This window comes from Chanos chanos, chromosome 1, assembly GCF_902362185.1.
Source record: "Chanos chanos chromosome 1, fChaCha1.1, whole genome shotgun sequence".
Classification (NCBI taxonomy): domain Eukaryota; kingdom Metazoa; phylum Chordata; class Actinopteri; order Gonorynchiformes; family Chanidae; genus Chanos; species Chanos chanos.
Window position 1 is genome coordinate 16,903,549 of NC_044495.1, and position 25,753 is coordinate 16,929,301.

The 25,753-nt window shown below is 41.7% G+C and overlaps 4 protein-coding genes across 4 annotated transcripts; 2 read left to right on the plus strand and 2 right to left on the minus strand.

The window, feature by feature from the left end:
- Positions 1 to 20: 20 nt before the first annotated feature.
- On the plus strand, positions 21 to 2,192 carry med21 (mediator complex subunit 21). The gene is made up of 4 exons (XM_030783375.1): positions 21 to 62; positions 388 to 502; positions 689 to 789; positions 1,107 to 2,192. Exons 1-4 carry the CDS (start codon positions 21 to 23, stop codon positions 1,284 to 1,286), a joined length of 438 nt encoding a protein of 145 aa, XP_030639235.1. The 3' UTR covers positions 1,287 to 2,192.
- Positions 2,193 to 2,709: 517 nt separating this feature from the next.
- pmpcb (peptidase, mitochondrial processing subunit beta) lies at positions 2,710 to 7,017 on the plus strand. Its single transcript, XM_030776079.1, has 13 exons — positions 2,710 to 2,790; positions 3,095 to 3,232; positions 3,374 to 3,460; positions 3,664 to 3,793; positions 4,225 to 4,423; positions 4,671 to 4,750; positions 4,863 to 4,975; positions 5,117 to 5,260; positions 5,363 to 5,523; positions 5,645 to 5,730; positions 6,120 to 6,208; positions 6,483 to 6,558; positions 6,876 to 7,017. The coding sequence occupies exons 1-13, from the start codon at positions 2,710 to 2,712 to the stop codon at positions 6,938 to 6,940; spliced, it is 1,449 nt and encodes a 482-aa protein (XP_030631939.1). The 3' UTR covers positions 6,941 to 7,017.
- Positions 7,018 to 7,077: 60 nt separating this feature from the next.
- dnajc2 (DnaJ (Hsp40) homolog, subfamily C, member 2) lies at positions 7,078 to 12,914 on the minus strand. Its single transcript, XM_030781657.1, has 17 exons — positions 12,778 to 12,914; positions 12,143 to 12,333; positions 11,595 to 11,670; positions 10,882 to 10,980; positions 10,588 to 10,729; positions 10,425 to 10,505; positions 10,130 to 10,195; positions 9,902 to 9,993; positions 9,697 to 9,818; positions 9,117 to 9,266; positions 8,932 to 9,020; positions 8,729 to 8,798; positions 8,275 to 8,456; positions 8,059 to 8,159; positions 7,843 to 7,953; positions 7,394 to 7,554; positions 7,078 to 7,186 (listed from the first exon to the last, which is right to left on the minus strand). The coding sequence occupies exons 1-17, from the start codon at positions 12,830 to 12,832 to the stop codon at positions 7,118 to 7,120; spliced, it is 1,857 nt and encodes a 618-aa protein (XP_030637517.1). The 5' UTR covers positions 12,833 to 12,914; the 3' UTR covers positions 7,078 to 7,117.
- A 3,575-nt stretch (positions 12,915 to 16,489) lies between these two features.
- On the minus strand, positions 16,490 to 24,826 carry nudt4b (nudix (nucleoside diphosphate linked moiety X)-type motif 4b). The gene is made up of 5 exons (XM_030784879.1): positions 24,728 to 24,826; positions 19,571 to 19,681; positions 18,263 to 18,307; positions 17,813 to 17,900; positions 16,490 to 16,686 (listed from the first exon to the last, which is right to left on the minus strand). The coding sequence occupies exons 1-5, from the start codon at positions 24,824 to 24,826 to the stop codon at positions 16,490 to 16,492; spliced, it is 540 nt and encodes a 179-aa protein (XP_030640739.1).
- Between the last annotated feature and the right edge of the window lie 927 nt (positions 24,827 to 25,753).

The following is a 25,753-nucleotide window of genomic DNA, read 5'->3' on the forward strand; positions in this document are numbered from 1 at the left end:
CCGACGTCCAACGGAAAAAAATGGCGGATAGACTGACTCAACTACAAGATGCTGTCAATTCTGTAAGAATAGAATCGGTTTTTATTGTTTGGTAAAGAGTGAATTTGTGTTACATTGTCTATTATTCCCGTAACACATCTTTTATATAATACGGTTAAAGGCATGTATTTTCAGGAAAACCTCTTAAAAGTAGAGTCTGTTGAACGTCTTACTGAGCGTTAGAGAGCAGGACGCCCGGAGTTGAAACTACTAGTTAATACGAGAGACACAGTAAAATGCACTAAAGTAATAATAAGACGATTTCACCATATTAATGTATACAAATGAGTAGTTTTGTATTAACAGATGTCTCCATTCTTTTAACGCTTTTATGTCCGTTTTAACCAGCTCGCAGATCAGTTCTGTAATGCTATTGGAGTGCTACAACAATGCGCGCCTCCCGCATCGTTCAGCAATATTCAGACAGCAATAAACAAAGATCAGCCATCCAACCCGACTGAAGGTGAGTAACATAACCAATTCACAGTCATGTTAAAAATCTCCCACAAGGAGAAGAGAACTTCAGTCGGCGAATCACCATACCATCTGTATAGAAGTCGTACACGCGTACCGTCACTAGCAGGACAGCTTAATAAGTTTCATTATATATACTTTTCTCTCCCCAACGGCTCTATTGGTTCTGCTCCAGAGTATGCGCAGCTCTTTGCAGCACTGATTGCAAGAACAGCAAAAGATGTGGACGTACTCATAGATTCTCTTCCCAGCGAAGAGTCCACTGCTGCGCTGCAGGTATGGAGACAGGACTGGAATTTATTTATAACATTGGCTCGGTGGCACAAACAATGTGTTTATGTAGTCTTTACATGGCTTCCAAGGCAACCCCAGAGGATTTTCTTCTCTCTTGGGTGTAATATTCTGAAGTAGCTAATTGATACTGCAATTCCGTAAGAAATTACTGCCTGTTTCCAGATTGTATTTGGATAGTCCCATTTTGATAACAACATTCTACTCTCTTATTCTCTTTCCCCCGTTTCATCTCATTGATACTGGTTCATTTTGCACCAATTTCTTTATTCATTGTGCTGTTATAATACACTCTCTTTCAGGCGGCCAGTCTCAGGCAGCTGGAGGATGAGAATCATGAAGCGGCTGCTCGGCTGGAGGAGGTGGTGTACCGTGGGGACCTGCTGTTGGAGAAGATTCAGAGTGCCTTGGCTGATATTGCGCAATCACAGCTCCGCACACGCAGTGGTGCACACACACAACCCACACCCCCGGACTCTTGAGATGGATTATTTCAGGCCAACCATGGACTGTAAAATTTCTGAATGGAGTGAATTCAGATCCCTACGTTTTCCAAAAATTACAGGATTTTTTTTTAATTCATTTTGGACTTGTGTTGGATTCAATCAGTTGGAGAGCACTGTGTACTGCCTGCTTCACAATTACCTCATGAGAAAGGGGGATTGTGGTGTTCGTCAGACACTTTTGTAGTGGGCAAAGACACGTTTTGGTCTTGATTATAAATAAGCATTATCACTGGTGTGGCTATTCAACCCCTCTGGCTTTGGTTTTCATGTGTTAAAGTCCTCCCTGAACTGCAATGCCATGTCATAACCACCATGCTTGTTTTATGTGCACACACATACACTCCTACACAAATGGAATAAACTTTCATCTCTGAAATGGGATTAGAGGCACATTCCATTTGCCCTCAACAATAAATATGGTTTATGGTGTAATCCAGAGTTTTACTGCTCACGTACTGCTGACCCAGTTGTCTGCATTGCTTAGCTCTAGCCTAGCGTTAACACCAAATTCAGCTCGTCAATGCCACAGTACTTCATTGATTATTTGAATTAGGTGTGTTGTACTCCTTGGTCACAATGTAAGAGTAAAACGGTGCAGCCCTATGGGGCCAGCAGTCTGGAATTATGAAACACCAGTTTAAAACACCATTGTGTCAAAACTGCCACATCTTTCAAAAAAGGATTTCAGCTGATAACATAGGGCTCTCTCTAAGTCACTTCATCAGTTTCAGTCTCCCATTAGCCAATGGGTTAATCTTCTGTTCTTTTTTTAAATGATGCCAAGGAAAAGAGATTGCATTGCTGTTTTGGTGGATGCTTTTGGAACTAACTGAAGGTCAGCCACTGCTCATGCTCTTGTCACCCTGTTACAGTTAGCATGAAATGCTCAAGATCTCGGTCAGTATAATACAGCATACCATGCATACACACTGTGTTGTATTTGCATATTTATTTAACAAATGCTCATAATTTTTAAGAATATGAATTTTGTTTCATGGTAATAAAATCTCAGTGAAAAATGTTGAAGTGAATGTTTCAGATTCTTAACATTCTTACCAGTCCTAATAGAGCTGCTGAGGAGAACTACATACATTTATAGTATATTCATCTTACTTCGCTGTTTTTCTTGAAATTGCAGTAACAAATCAATTTCATTTCTATTGAATAAATTCCTACATAAATAGCATGCACGCAACACTAGCGATGTTTAGAATTTTCAAATAAAACATGAACAGTGTAGAATAGTCAAATACTTTTCACTCTGAGAAACCTACGTATCAAACTTGCCACAGTGCTGCCCTCCTCTGGCAGTTACGAAACCAGAAGTACTATTCCCATAATGCTCTGCCATTGAGACGTAACATCATAGCAGCTCTCGACCATATGATTATTACACAGCATGGCGGCGTCCGTAGGATGGTTGGGGGCTGCGAGCAGATATTTTTTGAAGGGCTTTTTAAAAAGTCCTGCTATCACGAGGGTAAGTGACAATAAACAGAGATCTTTCATCAACCCGTGGACCTATAAGATCATATTCTCATTTTGATCATTAGTACGGGGAAAAATCAGATATTGGTTTTGAATATGAGCGAACTTGCGGAGCTGGCTTGGGATAATGTTGGTTTTATGTGATCACACATCATTTCAGCCTAATGATCCATCGTGGTGTGACAAAATTAATATTTTAGTTAAGACTAAATGCTGTTGGTGTAGTGTTAGTGTTGTCGTTTACAGACAGTCACATAACGTTAATTGGGCACTTGTTTGTTTACTTCTATCAGCAGTCTGTTGTCGGGTCTGCTCGTTACCGGTCAACACAAGCCGTGAGTGAAGTGGTTTTGAACGTACCTGAGACTAAAGTAACCACTTTGGAAAATGGACTCCGTGTAGCCTCTGAGGACTCGGGGCTGTCGACCTGTACGGTAAGCTGGGCTCTAACAGTTCTGGGTCAGCTCTGGACAGCAAGACCTAGTAGAATCACTGATCCCGCTTGATTTATACTATTGTCTAAAACGGAACAGGGTATATTCCCCATAAACGTATGTGTTCTAAATGTATTTCAGGTCGGACTGTGGATAGATGCCGGAAGCCGTTATGAGAACGAGAGAAATAACGGCACTGCGCATTTCTTGGAGCACATGGCATTCAAGGTGCCATAAGTGTTATTATATTACTATAGACTTTATCACTGTTGGGAGTTATTAGAAATTATTCACCTTTACTGTGTAGCAGACTCTCTTATTCCTAAAGTTGTCATAGAGGCTTGTGGTAAAATAAATGCGTCTGTCTATTTTCCTCTAATACGTGATCAAAACTTGACATTTAATTTAATGATTTTTTTTTTTTGCTTTAGGGTACAAAGAAACGTTCTCAGTTAGACCTGGAGCTGGAGATTGAAAACATGGGAGCTCATCTTAATGCCTACACATCCAGAGAGCAAACAGTTTACTATGCCAAAGCCTTCTCCAAGGACCTGCCTCGAGGTATGTAAACTAAACTACAGTGCTGGACAAACCACCTAGTGCTGTTTGTTCCTGTCCTGATTTAACATACCTAACTCAGCTAATCAAGACTTGAACCGTTACTAAATATTAAAATCCACCTTAGAGTCAGAGAGAACTATGGTTTGGGAGGCCTGGTAGACACAGACTGTGCTGTAAAGAGACTGGACTGGGTGGCAGCCGTGGTCTAAAGGTTAGAGAACCGGGGCCCGATTCCCAGGCCCAACATCCACGGCTGTGTGCCCTTGAGCAAGGCACTTCACCCCAATGCTCCACGGACGCTGTGTGTGTTCACTACTGGTGTGTTGGATGGGTTAAATGCAGAGGACAAATTCACTGCTCACCGTGATTCACTGTGTGCAATCACTGAAACCTAAACTTAAACTGAACTGACCATGACTATGTCTCTGTAGCTGTGGAGATCCTGGCTGACATTATCCAGAACAGCACGCTGGGAGAAGCGGAGATAGAACGTGAGCGAGGGGTCATCCTCAGAGAAATGCAGGAGGTAGAGACCAACCTACAGGAAGTAGTGTTTGATTACCTGCATGCCACAGCTTATCAGAATACAGCGCTGGGCAGAACCATCCTCGGACCAGCTGAGAATATCAAGTAAGTCTGAGGTCATACTCATCCACCTAACAGCGTACCACATCACTGACATGTTAAGCCTGTCTGTACGCAAAATAATACAGGGCTTCCAGTTATCCTAAATTCAGAGATAAGACAAAAGATCATTCCAGTAAAGACTGATTTGTGCATCTGCTCTGTCAGATCAAATGCTGTCTACTGCAGCGTTTTACAGAGAGCTGCTGCTGTGGAAAACTGAATGTGTTTTATATGTGTGTGTTTTACACAGAACTATTAACAGAGGAGACCTTGTTGAATACATCACCACGCACTATAAGGGTCCGAGAATTGTGTTGGCAGCAGCTGGAGGTAAATACAACCCCGCAGCCACTTAACATGCACACTATTCACTGACATTCAGTCAAACTGGTGACGTTTTTCTTTTTACCTTCTGGTAGCTGATGTTTGAATATCATTTTAGGGGTGTCCCATAATGAGCTGATTGACTTGGCTAAGTATCACTTTGGAAAGCTGCCTGCTAGATACAAGGGGGAGGCGCCAGCTTTGCCACTGTGCAGTTTTACAGGAAGTGAGGTAAACCAGCACTGAAGTTAGACATTATGTTGGATGGCCCCTTTTGTGGGCCTGATGCACTGACATTTCATAATAGCACATAAGAGTGCACGTTTAAGACTTGGCCTCTGAACCGCGTGTTTCCGTGATGTAACCGTGCAGGTCCGTGTACGAGACGACAAAATGCCACTGGCACACATTGCGATTGCAGTGGAGGCAGTGGGCTGGTCTCACCCTGACACCATCCCATTAATGGTCGCCAACACACTCATCGGGAACTGGGACCGCTCGTTTGGCGGGGGCGTGGTGCGTTCCTCTCTGACATAATATTAATCTGAACAGAGTCCCCCTGGTGAAGACTGCTTCTTTCTCATGGTGCTTACCTCTCTTTCTGATTGATATTTTCAGAACCTGTCCAGTAAGCTCGCACAGATGGCATGTCAGGGGAACCTGTGCCACAGCTTCCAGTCCTTTAACACTTGCTACACAGACACGGGGCTGTGGGGTCTCTACATGGTGTGTGAGCCGAGCACCGTCCAGGAGATGATGCACTTCACTCAGCTTGAATGGTGAGAGTCCAACGGAGGACGCATTTTCTTTGATCTTTAAACGCTTTGAGAAAAGCTTGCGTGGTGCGCATGTGTATGAAACGTGAAGGACGTGAGCTACATGTCTGTGACCTTTTCTCAGGATGTCTCTGTGCACAAGTTTGACTGAGAGTGAGGTTGCCAGAGCCAAAAACCTGCTCAAGACCAACATGCTGCTTCATCTAGACGGTAGGAACAGAACCAGCTCTCTCCAGAGCACAGCAGTAACGGCATCTTGTTTCCATGGCAGCCAGCTCACTGAAACAGCGATTTTCAATCCAGCCATAAAGTTCCACCTGCCCTGGACATTTTTCTCTTAGCCCTGCACTGACATACATGAGTCAGCTAATTAACTTATATCAAACAGTCAATCATTAGTATCAGGTGTGTCAGTGCAGACTTAAAACTACAATACCCTTGTTACAATAACAAACCTTTCAGTGGAAATAAGTGCGATGTGATATACAGTATTCACAGTGTGTTTGGAGTGCTTTCTCAGACACTGAGTGTTTGTGTGTGTGTCGGTCTGTTATGTTTGTGCTGCCCTATATAAAGCTGTGTGTCCTCTCTCTGTGCAGGCTCCACACCCATCTGTGAGGACATAGGCAGACAGATGCTCTGTTACAGCCGCAGGATCCCCCTGCATGAGCTGGAGGCCAGAATAGATGTGAGTCAAACTGGCGCATGCATGCACACACACACAAAAATCAGTGAACCAAGCTGAGTCAAACTGGCTTGAAAAAAAAAAAATAGCCGTACCAGCAGTGACTGAAACTGGCTCAGAAAAGAAATAGTAAGCTGTTTACTTTACTGACAACACATGTAAAACGCTTGTTGGTTGGTTTGTGAAGGATGAGAAAATATTGTTGACAGTACATTAGTTTCTGGGAGTGTATTTGGTCACATATACAAAGATCTCTGTCTTTCTTCATTAATAACAGGCCATAGATGCCAACACCATCAAGGAGGTGTGTACAAAGTACATCTATAACAAAGCTCCTGCAATCGCTGCCGTTGGTACGTACTCATTCTTTTGCCGCGTTGGGCTACGTTATAACTAGAATTCATTTTTCTTTTTTTTTTTTATAACTACAACCCACTTCACTCAGGAAAAAGCAGTGGTTCAACTCTGTGTTCATTTAAAAAAATAAACACACCAGCAGCACTGTTATTTCAGTAATAAATAGGTTTTCATTTGGACAGAAACATAAGAACAAATGGTATTGCAATCTGATAAACCCCCACTCTTAAAACAGCGTGTTCCATTGTTAACTGTGAGAATAGTTTTTTGGTAATGAGATTTGAAAATGCAGTTTTTTGTTTTGTTTTTCCAGGGCCGATTGAACACCTTCCAGATTATAATCGAATCCGCAGCGGCATGAACTGGCTCAGGCCCTGAGAGTCAACTATTCACAAACGTTACCTTACAAATCAAGAATATTTATGAGTTATGTGTATTTTTATTTTATTTTATTATAAAATAAAGACCAACAAAATAACATTAAAAGCTGGGTGTCACGTGTGTGTGTGTGTGTGTGTAGCTTTGTGTGTGGATTGCTCCTGTGGGCTCTGCCTGTCATTTTTTGCTTTTATTCGCCACTTGCTCCTGGGCAGCTTTCTTGGCTTTGATCATCTCCACCAGTTCCTGAAGAGCAAAGAACACACCCACACCTTTACACAACTCTGTAGACTCAACACAGATTGGTTAGCCAGTCAAGTCAGATTTACCAATGCCAAACAGAAAATTATTAGGTAATCTTCTGAGCACTCTAATCCTCTGAGTGCTTTTAAACCTCGAGGGGATTTGAACCCCTAACTTTCTCTTCACTAGCTTCCAGGCTGCAAAACTCACCTTATATCTCTTCATACAATCTTTTTTAGTGCGTCCAGGCACGGAGGCTGCAATTTTCTCCCATCTCTCTGGTGTATTTACGGGGTAGGTCTTAAGTGCCTGTTCCAGAAGTTTCTGTTCCTCTGTTGTCCAAGGTGCCATGTTTGAATCTGAAGAGGAGGCTGAGGGTGGAGGAGGAGGCACAGTTAAGCTACACAGGTTCGGACAGAAGCACAAACTAGACGGCATCAGAATTTTCTAATTTTCCATTCATGAGCTCTGAGAAAGATAACTATTTATAAATGTGGCACCTTGGTATTAAAGAAAACATATCAAAAGCCCTTGTGAGAATGTACATTGTATCACCCCTTCCTTTATCAACCAGGAGAGAGAGAGAGAGAGAGACAGAGAGAGTATACCACTCTGAAAGAATGAGACCTGTTGAATGTTGGGAGGATGTGAAATCTCACCATCAAATCTCTCTGAGGGTACAGCATTATCCACAGTGGGAGGAACAGCAGCATGCTCTTTCCTAAACTTCTCAAAAGCTTTTTTATTAATCTCATCTTTCTGGTGAGGGTCTGGAAATGAATGAGAGAGAGAGAGAGAGACAGAGAGAGGTCATTTCTCTGATCCTACTCAAATAGTATGAAAATAAAATGTATGAACTTTAGTGCAGCTCTTACCAAGCTTCTGCAAATTCTTAGCTTTGTTAATGACATCTTTGGCTGTCCTTTTGACGCCACTGCTTGAGTGTAGATTCATGTAGTTAGCAATGACCTCCCACCTATGACAAAAAGAACCAGGGACCTCAGAAACGCCGACACAAAGGCCTTCCTGTAAAACAGTCCCTCATTATCGTGTGTGTGTGTGTGTGTGTGTTAGTTGTGGAGATGCGCGACCTGGCGTTGGTTCCAGCAGGAAAGAGGTTGACTGCTTTGATGAGCAGCTGCAGGTCTTCTTCATTCCAGCCACGGTTTCCTGAGCCGCCCCCTGAGCTGCTCTGGTCTGAGCCCCGCGCAGCCTGCTGCGCCTGCACCTCCAGCTCCCGCTCACGCTGAAGCTGTGCATTCACCTCCTGCACCTGCAACACATATTCATATAAACACTCGCTCAAGTGCCCACCGCAAAACACAACCTGACAGGAACCCCCGTGTGTAGTTCTGATACTTAGGTGAATGTACTTAACCTCAGCTTTCCCAGTGATCAGCTGTATTAAACTCATTCAGTTTGTCCTGTCACATCTCTGACTAGTTAGGAGGTGAGGGGCTATGTACTGTGGAGTAACCAAGAGACAGATGTTTGGGATGAGTCCTATAAAGTCACTGGCCCATGTTCTTTAGGTTAAGAGCTCACCTGTTTCTCCAGCGCTGCCTTGCTCTCCTCTTTATTCCCTGATGCCAAAACCTCATTTAGTGTCTGTAAACTGAAATGGCACAATAAAAACACAAGCGCCGACTGTTCATTTCAGGAGACAAAATTGTGTGTGAATTGATTGAGATGAATCAAAAATGTTATGTGATATACGAGGAAATAATATCGGATAAGCCATTGCTCACTTCACAAGTTCCAGGCGATCGCACAGCTTCTCCACTTCTTCCATCATTTTAACGCTCTCTGCTTCATTATCGGCAAAGTAATTACAGTTCTGGAGGCAAAAGATTAAAAAATTAAAATTAAAACTGCCCCATTTCTTACTTAGGATCTTGCAAGAGAAGGGAGGTCACGTTTTTGTCTTTCAAACCTTGCACACTGTCCTGAGTTTCTGTCGTTCTTTTTTAATTGCTTTTTTCTGGGCTTCTTTCTCCTTCTTAGCAAGCTGGGCTGCCTGTTTGGCCTCTTCCTCCTCCTTCTCTTTAGCCAATCGTGCAGCTTCCAGCTCCGCTTGTCGAGCCTGTGGAATCAACAAACACATGCCATCTGACCAGAAATATAACTCAACCAACCAGCCCCAGCCAACACACACACATACACACAGATGTCCCACAGACAGGTATACAACTCACTTAATACTGTTTATCTGAGCCATCAACACACACACTTTATCTGAAACTTCCTACAATGCACACACCATCATACATCTCACCTAACCAACTGACACACTCCAACAGCACACATCCTAAACTATCTTAGCTAATTGAGCGACACACTCTAACACATCTTAGCTCATTTCAAAGACAAAACACAAAAGCAAGTGTTAAGCTGAGAAACTGTCAGATTTTTTTGTAACAGAGAGTAAAGGAGTTTAGTGTAAGGTACAGGAAAACCATGCATTGTGAGTGTGAGTGTGTGTGTGTTTGTGCATCACTGACAGAGTGACTGACCCTCTCTCTCTCTTCCTGTTCTCTCTTTTTGGCTTCAGCCTTTGCTTTCTTCTCTGACTCCTTCCTGGCTTTCTCCTCTTCTTTAAACTTCTTTATCCGTGGGTCGCAGCTATAGGCTGTGTCTGAAACACAAAGTGTTTATTGGAACAGAAACAATGTCAAAGTCTACACTCTCTAGAAGATTAGATGGACAGAACAATCGTACCGACGAGTGTTCGTATTCTGTTCATCTCTTCTTTCTTCCTCTGTGCTCGAGACGCTCTATTCTGTTTTTCTATCCATCTCCTCTCGTCTCGACTGGATCGGGGGATGAAAAGAGAGAGAGTATGACGTAACCAACAGTGTTTTAAGACCACTTTAGTTTTAAACTGTAAGCAATGCAAATGTAAATCCAAAGATCATTATGTTTATTAGTTCTGTTGTTTTAAATTACCATTCAGCTTTTTCCTTCTCCTCTTCATCCAAATACGAAAATTCCCTCCAGGAATCAAAGTTATACCTCAGAAGCAGGAAAAGATGAACAAACAAAAGTAAATAAAGTTTAATATACATACTGGAACACTGTCTCTTAACATTTAGCAGAAGAAGAGATAAAAGCATTAAATACATGTATTGGGCACTATAGACCAATGCCACTACCTATAATGAGCTGGACATTGATGCTTAGTGAATATGAACTAAGAGCACTGATGAAAGAAGCCATGTTAGAAAGTAGCCTGAATACTCACCAAAAAGAATAGAAATTATCCACCTCCTCAAATGATGATTCCATGGAGCCCAGCTTTGGGACGTGTTTTTTGGTAGACCATCTATTAAAGACATCAGACAAAGTATAAGCTCTGATATCATTCACCTTTTGCTCTCTCAGCAAACACTGCCTGTTGTTCCTACCTGGCATTCCGCTCAAACACAGGCGCAAAAACTTCAAAGAAGCTCTCTTTGCCTTCGCCCTTAGAGGGTACAGTGTTGTCAAACGTCGGATCCACACTGTCAAATGCTCTTCTCTTCACTGGATCTGACAGGATTTCTATTGCTACAATGACAAATCAACAAAGATATCAAAACCACATCTGTACAGCTCAAACATCAATAAAACATCATGTAATCGCTAACAGAAATTTCACTGATACTTTTACCAAACTAAGGTGTGTTCAGATGACAGATTTGGCTGTAGACAATTTTTACCTTTTGTTATACAGGTGAAGTAATCATTGTCACCCTCCACGATTTGCTCTCCTGCAGCTTTCCGTTTGTCCGGGTGATGTTTCAGCACCATGGCTTTATCTGTGTGGGCAAAAAAAAAAAAAAAACCATAATAGATGAGTAATTAGAATTTCTCTTTCCAATGACATGTCAAACACACAGACATTTGACTGTTCTCTTTCCAATGACATGTCAAACACACAGACATTTGACTGTTCTCTTTCCAGTGACATGTCAAACACATAGACATTTGACTGTTCTCTTTCCAGTGACATGTCAAACACACAGACATTTGACTGTTCTCTTTCCAATGACATGTCAAACACACAGACATTTGACTGTTCTCTTTCCAGTGACATGTCAAACACACATACATTTGACTGTTCTCTTTCCAGTGACATGTCAAACACACAGACATTTGACTGTTCTCTTTCCAGTGACATGTCAAACACACAGACATTTGACTGTTCTCTTTCCAGTGACATGTCAAACACACAGACATTTGACTGTTCTCTTTCCAGTGACATGTCAAACACACAGACATTTGACTGTTCTCTTTCCAGTGACATGTCAAACACACAGACATTTGACTGTTCTCTTTCCAGTGACATGTCAAACACACAGACATTTGACTGTTCTCTTTCCAGTGACATGTCAAACACACATACATTAGACTGTAAGAAAAAATAACTTACGAGCAGCTTTAATTTGTTTCTGAGTTGCTTTGTACCTCATATGGGCCAAACCCAGCACAGCATAATGATCTTGATTCTGCAAGACAATAAAAAAAAAAAAACAATATTCCATAAACAAAGACACCATCACACTTACAATCAAAGAAACACTTAAATATACGATACTGTCAGTTATTAATCTAGGGTTTCTTAACATTACTCTTTATACAGAGCATTTCTGACTGTCTCACAAAAAAGTTCTTGTCAAGATCACAAGGTACTACAGGTTGTGCACTATTATCAGATGCAGTCTGTTTGTAACTACAAATATCACGACGATATTTATTAACTGGAAGGTGGAGAGAGACAACAACCAACCGCAGGAATTAGCGTATCATCCACCTTTTCATAACATATGGAATTTCCTTTTGAACTGTGTCCAAATAATTCAGTGATTACTTTAAATTCTTCTGTAAGAAGTAACTGACTCCAAAAGGAAAGGGCACTATGAAATCTACTGTAATATACTAAGGGTAAGACAAGGATAAGTGTATAATGTGTCAGAGAACCTTCCAGTCTTTGGGGTCAAGTGTTTTGAGCATGGGGTAGTCCTCTAACTGTAGCTCTTCATCTTCAGACTCCTCTGATAACTCCTCTTCTTCCTCCAACTCCTGAAATGAGGCTGACACATTCCTGTTCCGCCTCCTCAGAAATGCCTCAAACCAGCGACCCACGGGCTCCACCTGAATCTGCACTGAGGCTAAGAGAGAGAGAGAGAGAGAGAGAGCTGTGGTCTGTGTGTGTTTATATTCCAGTCTCAGAAATAACAGGTTTACTGAGCTAGACTTCATTAAAACACTGTGTGTCAGCAGACTCTGGCTGTGTTCAGATTGAACATTATTATTAATTTCGGCCATGAAAACATGGATAAATTAATAAGTCAGCACTCTTATGCTTTGCATAATCTTGTGTTTCATTACTAACACACGTTACAGTCAGTAAGTTACATCAGTAATCAGTTTTTATGGTATTACTAACTCTCTAATGTGCGTTCATGCACCTCCAGCTGACAAAACCCTCTAAATAAGGGAAGCACCTTAACCAGTTTTATGTGCTAACCCAGATGCTATCACCAACGTTATGCTAGCAGGCAGGCTAATAGAAGTCGCTATCAGCAGAACAACCATGATGAGCCTTTACTTACCGGCAATGGTGTTACAGACCACTGTAACCTGCCCTTCTAATGCCTCTTTCAGCATGTTCTCAATTAAAGCTACGCCAAGGAGTTCTCATTCACAGATAAATATGTCAAACGTCCGGTATATTTCCTCGGTATAAGTGCTGCCGGCTTTAGGACTACACCACATGGGCCTGCAACACACCATAGAACTTACTGGAGGACTAGTCCTTCCGTTATCCGTCCGTAATTACACGGACAAATTATTTACGTTCCTAGCAGAGATTTACAGGTTGTGGATAAATATGGTATACTGATCACACAACTAACATGGATCAGGGACATTTTGAAAATAAAAAGTAGTAGTTCAACGAAATAAATTTAAAGATATATTTGAGGAAATCACAGAATTAATTTGTTTTCAGGGTGTCTCCTTAATATGACTCCGATGTACATCGGTTATGTTTTGTGATGGGATATTTATTAATCGGACTGGATTCAGAATTGTAGATCTCCAACATCTGGATATAGGTACCTGTGTTTCAGATACTTATGGGCGACTAAATAGCTACAGAACTGTCAGACATCCTGCCCTTGTACCAGAACATACCCTTTAATCGCAAGGAAAACCAGGCCGGCTACACTTCCGGTTTATAATTGCTACAATCGATTTCAAAATAAAATTCCGCAAATACTGAAACGGTGTTACTGGTCAGTGTTGTATTTGTACTAATTCGAACATGCAAACTGTGCATCCTGGGAGTCTGCACAGAAAGTAGATTTCCATTTGAAGTGCTTGTGTATGTGTTACAGCAGTTTAAAGTTATAAGTAATGGACCGAGGTATGCATAGGCTTTTGTTATAACCCGATAGTTTAATTGACTGAACTGACTGGTTTGAGAGGAACATCACCTAAGATTCACATACACTAATTTTCATTGTAGTTTTTTTCATGGTTCAAGTTTTTTTTTTCATGGTGCAAGTTTGTAACTTCGGCCAACATTCTTAAACATGTCAAGAGGAGGTACTGCAGCCTAAGGACAGAACATACCCAGTAGATAAACTAGCGTGGCTCTCCTTATAGCACTGCAGACAAGAAGCCGGGTCTTATATTGAATATGTGGTGCCACAGACAGCCAGTGGAGATGTATAGCATCTGCCTGCATGCTGCTGAACAGATGTGAAAGACATATAGCAGGAGCTCTGTCTTCACAAGTTCAAGTTTGAGGTTATGACTGGATAACCAGGCTAAAATCTCGGAACAGAAGGCAGGGATACAGGATGTTGCCTGAGTGAAATAAGAGTAAAGGTTGAGCATTTCATCTGTGGTGAAATGATGTGGATACCCAGGTGAAGCAATGACAGATGTTAGAGGAATTCTGTAAAGAGAGAAGGGTTGGGAACCGAGGTAGGACTTGTGAGGAACTCCAGGTGATAATGGTGATGATATTTAGCATCTCCAGGTGGCCTCGTATGAGCAGTCTTTTAGACAGAAAGTAAACCATGACAGAACAGAACTTGAGGTTCCTGGATATGAGTCAGTGGAGGGAAGCTTCTAGTGACTGACACAGTCAAATCCAGCAGACAGGTTCAAAGAGACAAACGTGAATAAAACGGAGGCAACTCTGACAAAATGGATTGTGTCAAAATGGAGTTGAGTGAAGCCACCAGACATTAAGATACAGTAAGTCAAGTTTTTCCCTTTTAATGAATCACATTTAACACAGGATACAGTTTTTTGTGTCAGATTACTATTTTCCATATGAGCAATTGTACACAGTGGCATAAAAGAGACAGAAAATGGTTGACCGTGTTGCATTGACAGACAGGAGAGTGCCTCAGCACATTCCATATGTACAGGCCCTTGTCTTGCACCAACATTTTACAACATTCACAATGACCACAGGGTTTCCAACCCACCCACCAATTACCCATGGAAAATAACAATCTCCCATCCATCTTTGTGGTAATCGACTGTCTCACACTTTCTCCTCATGGCACCAAGCATGGTCAACTATGTTTATGCATTTCTTTAGGGACTACGAATCCATTACATACATAACGGTGTAACATTGTGATCCCAACGTCAACATTCTGAGAGAGCACTCATCTTGGAGTCTATGAAACATCAGCATTTTCTGGCCTCTTATAGTTTAACACCCCCTGAGCATTTGGCACTGGACAAGAGACAGCCTCTCTTTTTTTCTAATGGAACAAAAATACATGCTCATGTACGCAGGACACTCGTGATTTCTGATCAACCGGAGCTCAGGATTAAAGCACCTGCTGCCTCACAGCCAGTGTGTGCAGGTGTAATGGTCAGAAGTCAGAAGGCCACATGGAGATGTGTGGGAGGAGTCTGAATGGCTTCAGCCAATAGTATCACAGGAACTCACTTATGGACCACTTATGAACCACAAGTTTTCTCACCATCTGAATTTTAAATCCATTTAGTGTACACAACATAAGAAATAGAAAACATTCATCACATTCTACAGAGGATCGTGTGTGTGTGTGTGTGTGTGTGTGTTTTTAACGGAGTCTGAAATAAATTATATATATGAAAAGGATTCCCTATCTAGGAAGTCAATATTCTTACAGCTGTACTCATATCAGGGAATCATGAAAATTTTAGGTCTATGTCAAACAAATCAGTTCTGTTTTTTAGCTTATATTTGCTCCATGTGGACCTGGTGGGTCTGGTGCTGAACACATTTGACTCAGTTACAACACTTCATCCTCTGGAACACATACACATTAACAACACATTTTTCATTGTTTTTTTGTTTGTTTGTTTGTTTCATATTTCTACAGTTAGAAAAAAAACAAGAATAGAAAAGATTTCTTAACAGCAGAAGTAATGTTAATACATTTGCATTTCCATTAAAAACCATATGACACATTTTTACTTAATTTCAATGCTTCAAAATATTTACAGACCTTTTTTTTTTTTTTTTTTTGGAGCTCTGCATTGCCTTGACTGTTCGTTCTATACCAGTTCTGCAGTGCCAGTGTATAGCACTGACAGATCTAGAAAGGGACACAGTCATTCAGAGCCAGGAGTGAGGGCTAAAGGGCTATTGCTGGATGTCTGTTTCTGGGAATGAGGAGGACAAATATGTAAAGACAAAACAACGTAGTGCTGACTGACTGACACAATGAGCACTGAGGTGGAAGCAGCCTGAGAGGAGAACAGGTGAAGGTCAACATGTAATCCGGTTCTGGAGAACTGAAAGGTTTTTATTAAACGTGTGGGTTCTGCAGGTTCTGTACATATTTCACAACCTCCAGTGACCCAAACTTTCAAAGGCCATCTCTATGCCCTGCCTCACCTGCCTGCTCTGAAGAATCAAAGAGCTAGTGTAACTGCACTTCAGTTCTTCATCCATGAAAAAATGTTCACCTTTACTCATATTAAAGACAACAACAGAAAATAAACGATAAAAGTAATAACAACACCATTAATAACAATATCAACTAGCAGTAGACAAACCCCCTGCATCTCTGTTCAGAACCAACAAAAAATGTTTTTAAGGCATTCTTAGACCAATTCAAAGCAGTCTCAGATATGGCTTTGGTTTGTCCCAGCACTAATAAGCAAATGACACAGAGTAAGCGATATGGTGCGTCCATGCAAACATCTGTGTCTGTCAAGGGAGGGTTTGGTTGGTCTGTACAGGTGTGTATGAGGAGTGTGTGCGTGTGAGCGCGTATTTCACTGGACCGCCAGAAGGCAGTTCTATCTCCGCATGGAAGCTGGAGGCGTGTTGTAGCGAGGTGCGTTGTCGTTGGTCGGTGGCGATGTGAGCAGGGAGTTGCTGTTATTGGTGGAGGAGCGGTTGAGACGGAGTTTGCGAAGGTACTCGGCGTGGACGGGTTTGTGACTCTGCAGAACTCTAATGGCCTCCTCCACAGGAAACCACTCCCGCTTTCGGCCTGTAGGGGGAGACAAAATGCACTCTGATCAGGATTTTTGTGCTATAGCGTATCCATGCCTTCAGCCTGTCCATAGCTCAATGTTCCCAGACAGATTAATAAAAACAAACAAACAAACAAATAAATATACAAATGCAGTCTCTTGCATTTTACCTGAAAATCAGGGAATGCCAAATCTACAAATGTATCTTATGTATTTCAACCTTTGAAAGAGAATATACTATGGAATTATGCAATGAACATTTTTAGAACCAAAAACAAAGGGTACATATAACTTTGAGATGGACTGCTCTGTAACCGCATGAAAACTGCAGTGATTGGACAGAATCTTCTGACAGGCCTGGCTGGGAAGCTCTTCACCTGGAGGGCAGCACTCCAACAGTGCTAATCTAACAAACCTAAATTTGATAATCTGAGGCTCCAAAAGCACCTCAGTTATCTGTATAATAATAGAACAAGGTTCCCCTGTGTGGCTTTGAAGAAAAACCCTACGTATATTTCTGCCCTCCGGGAGGACTACTGCCCATGTACGCTCTTAAGACACGAACTGAAGAAACAGAATATGCAAAGTTCTATGTAAAGATGCGGAAAGGTAAGCCAACCCGACATCAAAAATTAGAAACACAGAGGGCAGTGTGTGTGTGTGTGTGTTTGTGTACCTATGAAGAAGCATTAAAGGTCAGGTGACTCTGACACCAAACTAGAGGAGCTCTGTGGGGCTCTTTTCTGTGATGTCCACAAATAGTGCTGGTTTTAATTACTGAGACACTTGTTTGTGAATAAGGTAGGCAAGTAAATAAGTTTCAGCAGTTGGTACCAGCTTACAATGCAAGAAAAATCCTCTTCTAAACGAACTTTACTGTACTCATCCCGTACCTGTGTCTGAGCCAAGTACTGATAAATTCAACAGACTGGAGCTAACATGGAATGCTACAGGCAGGTTACAAGCAGAATATTTTTTTTTTTTTATTCTTGTTGTCATTTTTACAGCACTTTGAGCTGAAAAGACTGTCAAAATGTGCTACAAAACATGTATTGCTGTTGCTGATGTAGCTAAAAAGGACTACAAAAAGATTGCCTAGATCTGTTGATTCATCCCTGTATCATATTCAAGGTGTGGACGTACCAATGTTGACTGAGTCCTCCCATGCTTCCAGCGTCTCAGTCACAGTCAACACGTACACATATGTGCGATGCTTCCTGTCTTGGTTCTGCTTTTAGGATGAAAGACAAACAAAGTTTCAAAACCACAGTCCAAGAGCACAACATTTCTATGACTGTCATTCTCTCCATATGCAAAATAACCCCGCACCGATTCTAAATGAATTAAGCAAACCCTCTCACTTTACATTTATCACTGTTATAAGAACGAGCAATTATATCCTGCTGACCTGACATACACTCTCACTTCACAGAGATTTGAGGGCATTTGTTTGTGAGTGCTGACTAGCCAGACTGAATTGAGTGACTTTGTCATATAACCCTGTCTGAACTCCCCAGAGGGTTGTGAGTGAGGGACAACGGATGAGTGACAAAAATTGGTCTCTGAACTGAAGAGTCCAAAGTGGAGCCTTACCTCAAATACTCCCAGCAAACGTTCCAGTTTACCCTTCACTCCAGCCTGTACCACACAGAAGAGAGAGGAGAGAGGATGTTAAATTTTTAGCTCATACAAAACAGGAAACAAATCCTCAATAAGGATTCACTGGAACAGAGAAATGACTTTACAAAGCATTATTCATGTGCCAAATTCCAGACCCTAAGCCAAATCCTCAACTTAAACCAAATCCAAAGCGAAACCCTGCTCCACACGTGAGATGGAAGATGGTCTGACTCTGAGTGCTCTTTTTACCATGACTAGGGTGTCCCTTCAACACTAGACTCAGATTTCTGTGTGAGGCTCCTGCAGAATGTCTGCCTCTCTGTGACCTAAACCTGTAGATCATAACCTATGCAGACAGCGGATCTGAAAATATTCTGGAATCTAGCACAAGGCCCAGTTTAGCCTGTTGATGATGTGACTGAGTAGCCAGACCTTCGGAGGTTAATGAGTGTCAGGGTCATGTTGAACTGATGACCTGAAAATACAATCTCTCTCTCTCTCAGAGTACCAGGTCAAAAATCACACTGGAAACCATCAGATGTACTGCCATCAGCTCTCAGCAGCTCAGTCAATAACAAGTCATAACAACTCTATCAACCCTATTTAACGCATAGCTAGCCAAAAAAGAAAAAAAAGATTACAAGTAAGAAAAGGAAATGACATCACTAACTATCAAAAGAATGAATGGACATAAACTGTTTACGCTGAATGTCACAAGCACTATTTCAAGTGCTGCTGTATAGTTTTACAGCCTCTATTTACTATATGTCAAAGATATGATTTGTGGTTTGTGTCAGTGATCTGTAGCAGACCACAAACTAACAGCCAATTTACATTTAGAGCCAGAATCACCAAGTCTCTTTCACTGAATTACAAAGAAAAAAGTTACTTTTAAAATGACTAAAAATTAGTTAACAGACAAGGGTAAAAAAAAAAATGTTTTGACTGTAAAGTTTTAACAGAAACGAAGTGTTTTTTCCCGTCTCTCATTTTAGAGAAAAGTTTCACTCTGGAGTAAGAACTGCTCTCTGAAATAGAAATGGGCCAGAAGAGTGACAGCCAAAACTGAATTTAGAACACAGTGTGAAAACCCCAAAATACTACACAAACAAAAAAGAAGAAAAACAAAAACATCAAACCATGACATTACATTATTCAATTACAGCCCGAGTTTGGTTTCACCGACATTTAAATCTCATGCTGGACTCTTCTCTCCTGGATTAAAACAACAAACACAGACTTAACAGATATCTCAGAGGATGATGATGATGATGATCTTACCTCCTCAAACACCTCTCGTACTGCCGCTCCACACGGCTCCTCCTCAGGCTCCATGCCACCTCCTGGGACGATCCACTGGTCTGGGTGTCGACTGCTGCTTACCAGTAACACCTGCCAAAACACCATGACTGTTACCCCTGCCCAGGCTTACACAAACACTTATAGCTATTAGTGCTCTAACCCTGACCCCTGACCACCTTCTGACTTCTGCTATTATTCCTCTTACAATACACCTGTATAACTTCTGATAACATTCCAGCACTCCAGCCAATACTCCTCATCTTTCTCTTTACTCACTTGTACTCATCATGCAAATGTTTTCCTCCTGGTAACAATGACACAGTTTACCTGCCTCACAGCTTCAGCTTGTGTGTGTGTGTGTGTGTGTGTGTGCTATCGTATAACTATGTGAACAAAATGTCCCCAAGAGAGTATAACCTAAATGTCTGTCAAGTGACGACCTTTGTGACCATTTGTCAGGCCCCACGTGAGAAACTGTTTCCTTCTGAAAAAAAATTTTGCTCTTAACATAAGTTTCCAAGTATCTCTTTGTTATGATTAGGGGTATATTATTTATCTCCAGCGATGCTAAAACTGAAATTAATCAGAAGGACCCACTAAGGTATAAGGACAAACATTCATGTGCGTTTGTGTGTGCGTTGTCAGCGTAGAGTTTGATTATGTGCAGGCCCCTTATCTTACATTACACTGATCAAATGAGCCTGTGACTGCATTTTACACGTACAAAACACATACACACGCAAACACAGCGTACCTCTAGCCTTTCCCTAAGTTAACATTATCGGAGAGTTCTTTTAGGTCACACACATTTCTCCCAGTGCTGTCCTTCTCTTTTAAATAGCAGAGTAAATAGCTATTGTGGTGAGAGACTAAATTAAGAGCCCACGATTAAGAATGCAGGAAAAAAAAACTGATCATTACTGATATACAGTTTTCTCCACCAAATATCAGGTAATTTCTCCTAAATAATCTGAGGACAAGGAACTTTCAAGCAAAAACTATAACAACAGATCAGTGAACAGTCAGTCACCAAGTTAGCGAGCAACCCTACAGTGCTCCTACAGTAAGTCAGCTCAGGTTAGGCTGAGGGGAAATCAGAGGTTGTGAGAGTAGGTGAGTATTAATCCAGTCAGCTGTCATGGACAGATGGCTGTTGGCCACACAGAAATCGGAGTGCTGGCAGCATGCGCCGCTAAGTTCTAGCGTAAAGTTAATCTGCAGGACATAGCAAGGCCTCCAGGTAGCAGGCTAATGGGATTGTGGAAATGCAGAGAAAGGTCTCAGGACCACAGGGGACGTCAGCACGTGTCAACCCTTGTCTCTGCGGTCATCTCACTCGGGGCCATCTGGATTCTCCTTGCCCAGACAGCTGGTTTATTTTTATGGAACAGCACATACCTCCAGGAGAGGAACATCACAGTGTGAGCAGGTGACCAGTCTGACAGATGGACTGATCGTCAGAACTGAACTACACCACACAGAATGTGTGTGGATGTACTGTCTACAAGACCAGATACAAAAAGCCCTCAATAAGACATTTACAACACACTGAGCTCAGTTCAGTGACGCAAGACAAGTTTGTGCATCTCTGTATGTGGGGGCGGTGTGCATAGATACATATGTGAAAAGCAATATGTAAGGGAGTGAGGGGTGGAGAAGATGAATCTGGGAGGGACAAGGCCATAAAAAAGCTGTTAAGGTCCCTTTGCTTGTTTTGTGTACGCTTAAGCTCATGGCATCTCAAGGTTGTCACTACAGATAGTTTGCAGCCAGTTACATGCCGTGCCTAGAGACAGAGAGAAAGATGACACCACACAGAAACAATGGAGATTATCTAAACGTATTACAGTTGAACTATTAAGGTGTGCATATGCCTCCAAACTTGGTCATTTTACTGGAAATCAACAGCAGTTAACCCTACATCTGACAACTGTCAAAATATGTTTAATACAAATACTCCTCTGTCAAATCTACGACTGACAACTCTGAGCATGATAAAAAAAAAAATTAGCTAATGTCAGTCATTAAGGCACCTGCTCTAGAGTTTAGTTCAGTCATTTTGCTCTAGGCCTCTTCTCCTCAGAGATATTTAAGGAGCTCTGATCCTACACACAGGGAGGTTCAGGTGATCCAATGGATAAATGATATTATAATTTATATGTGAAATCATATTTATACAAAACAAAGTATATTTAAAACACTTCAAGTGATTGTATCAAAACACTTGTTTGTAAAGATCTTTCTGATGGTGTGGTGCTAATGGTGATGTCTAAGATGACAAAAATGTGGCTTGATTAACTGATGCCGCTCAGTAACCCTGATGTCCAAAGGAGAGACGTCACCAAATAATTAAAAACACTGAAGTGAACTGAATTGAAAACTGAAGAGCTATTTGTATGGCCGCATTTCTCTGCGTCTCCGGTGTGCACCGGGAATTCAGTCAGGAAATAAAACGCCTCATTTCCTCTGAAATGGACACACTACTGTTGGCTGTGTACACCTGACCCCTTTGAACTAATGGTGAAACAAGGCAAGTTCTTTTCAATACATGGTGATCTGAGGTTTTACTGTACACTCTGATACTCCCACTCTCAGTGTGTGTGTGTGTGTGTGTGTGTGTGTGTGTGTGTGCATGTTCGTGGTGTTGTGTGTATGCACAGGTGAGTGTGTGTTTGTTATCAGCACAGCAAATGAGCGATAGTCAATACAACAGAACCACAGTAAGCAGTAGTGACTAACAAGGTCCCGCTGCAAAAGGACGCCATTGAACTCTTCATTCAGCTTTTACATTCATTACCCGATAGAAACATAAAATGAAGCATCAGTGTTTCAGAATTTCAGTGCTTTAACTCTTACATAAGCTTCAAGCACCTCCATATTCCATAAATGAGTTCTTTTTCACTCACAAAATTGGGCAAACTCACCCAAACCAATTTCTGCTTTGCAACTGATTATATGCTGACTGAACGGACCTAGCTTGACTTTAGAGTGCTATGAAATGTAAAGACACCCCATCCCCCTCTGTAAACAGGCTGACCAACCCACCATAACAGGAAACTCAAGAGCTGACCCAACCCACCCCCATCTAATAACCTGTGCATTTAACTCAGCAGAGACTACTACAGTATTAACATGCATAATCACATATGTGTGAAGTTAAGTAATAGCTGCGGTCTCTACACTCCTGCCGTGGTTTTAGGTAAGAGCTCAGCTCCAGGAGAGAGAGGATCTTAAGAACAGCAGTTTGAATCATCAGTGGTCTGTGGTCAGGGGTAGAGGTAAAAGGCGTCAATTAAGCCATATTCACAGGGGTATCAACTTTGTGTCTGTCCATATTCCCATTTAATCTCTGTCACTGATCCCAGTCCTCTTGTGTTTTATCCCTACTCTCCAAAACAAAGAGCTGGCAGCTCCACTTCCCACACTAAACCAACACAGACAGGTCCAATGTCAGCTCTCTATACAAGCTCAGAGTGAATGATCTGAGAATGCAGGTTTAGTGGAGCTTGTCTGGGATCAGTGGTTAGGGAGGAGTGTAAACTGATCAAATGTCTGTAGGAGGGAGAACCTTCTGGTTTTGGAGGATCTTTTGTCCCGTCTGCATGGCAACCTTTAGAGCAGGCAGGCAGAATGGGTGATTAAGCACTGAGAGAGAGATTGGATTGATTTATGAAAACACAACCTAAGGCTGCATCCCAAATGCCTAACTAGGTTTACTACTGACAGTCCATGACTTTATAACTTCTGTAACAATATGAGAAATGATGTGCTGTTTAAGACTAAAGCCACATGAAAGCACGGACATGAAATGCTCCACATTCAGCAAGTGCACTCACTGTGGTACTTCTTTTTTGCATGTCTTAGAGAGAATAAACCACAGCAGTGATAATCACAATTAATAGGAAAGTGAAAACCATAATACAATATCCACACCCCCCCCCCACACACACATACACCTGTTGACAGGTTTTTCCTAGAAGTATGCTGTGTGCATGTCAATACAAGGGAACAGCTGGGGCATGGGGCCATGAAAACAGTACTGAGAAATCCTAAAAGAAATATTCTGACTCAGTGCCTTGTAGGTTATAATGATAACACAAAGGAAATATATGCCGAGGGAAAAGAATGAACTCGTTGATCGTTCTGCATTATTACATAATAATGCCGATTAGTTTCGATGATCCTATTTTCACACAGACCACATATGTAGTCCAAGCAGATTCTTCTTGTCGCTTAATGGGATTATTGTCTGTGCGGGGCTATACGCGTGGGATTATGCTTTATGCTACAACCAAATTGAACAAATTACGACCAATTGAACACCATTAGGTTTTGTACATTTGCATAAATGCTATTCTACATTTCAGAACTCCCTTTAAGAATTCCAATTTTAAAAACAGACTTCGGCTCCAGATTACGAGATAGTTCCGGTGACTCAATCACTCAGCAACCTCTGTAATGCCTACCATAGTATCCTCAGTCAGGAACTCTTCATGAATAAGGTTAAAATGAGCAGACTTTAACGTAGGGTCCTTTTTTAACGTTAGCGAACTTTCATAGGTAGGGGTCGAATAGCAGACAACCAAGCAGGTAGATCCCAATACACATATCTACAGGATTCAGATAACAACAGCTATCGGAGTGAATTTGATAATTATCGCAATCAAAGGGAGAGAATAAAATGACACATGTAGCTTGCTGCATCTCGTTCGCTACTAGGAGACCTGCCCATATCATGCAATAGCAGAGGGCGCCTGGTTGCGTTGCTGCCGTCCCAAACTAGCCTGAACTGGATAGCCGCAGGGGCCATGCGATTGTGAATGGACACAAAGACTTGTTTGTGTAAAAGATAAACGACGTTATCAAATCAACAAGGGAATATTCTGTCAATAAAGACATAAACATTTTCAAGGCATTAATCCTAACACAAATTGCTACAGAGGAAATGACTTTAAAAATTCTGCGTCGATAAACCTGTGCTAAAGTCCAACACTATGGACTGTTTCTTAAAAATACAAAACTGCGGAGAGATACAATAACCTTTTATAAGGCTGTTTGAGAGCAGTTAGCTGTGCAGCTATCACATCCCTACAACATTTTCCTGAAACTGTCACTGAGACAACTCGCCCTCCATACCTCGTCCTCCCGTTCGTTCTTGAAGCACAGGCATGCCGCTCTCCTTTTGAAACCTTCGCCGTCATATGTCCTGGTCTGATTGGGCTTCAACTTCATCATGAAGCCAAAACTCTGCTTCCAGTGATGTCCGAGTACCCAGAGACAATATGCAGTAAATGGATGAACTGGTGAGTCACCGAGTCAGGAGCTGTTGCGAGGCCAAGAGAAAATAGCCGGCATCGGTATGGAATGGCAATGCAACGACGAGATATGTGGAAAACGCTTTCCTCAAAAACGACCCCCTACTCACTTAAAACGCATCGATCTTTTTTGGTTTCTGATTTTTCGATGTTTCTGATTTTCACTCTTTGATAGCCCCACTACCCGTGCACTTTTCCATTCTCTCAGCCTGTTCGCTGAGGCTGCCCTGTCTATATATGTGGAGTAGGAGAGCTGCCACCCTCCCACCCCTCAACACCAGTGCGCAGTTGCCGAATGTCAACACAGAGGTGTGCTGACTCGCATGTTGGCTAGCACCGTGTTACTCCTGTTGATGTCAGCTGTGAACACTGGTAAACCGTTTGTCACTGGAACTCCCCAAAGAAAAAAGGAAGATTAATACAGCAATAACACGCCTGTAGACGTGAGACTCGAAGTGTTCTCCTTCAGGAGAGCAGTAAATGATTTCAATAAGCAGAATACTGTACAAAGAAACGCGTGGCCTCTAAATAACCCGCATACCCCTATGAGACTATGACCTCCGAGATACTTTTTTTTTTATTACAGAAAACCGAAGTATATGGCATACTGTATGATTTTGGTGTAATACATATTAAACGTAATTGTCCTATATGTGTCTCCATATACATGTATATGTCTGAGTGGTATTCCAGCTTACTGAATCAGATAATAACCGACCGAAAAATTTCATTGTTCGTGAGCTATGTGGGAATCGGTATTTGTCTATCTGTTGTGTTTCACTTGTTCCACTGTGTAATAACCTCTCTAACATGTTTAAAAGGACAAGTTTTATGTGGGATCCCTTGT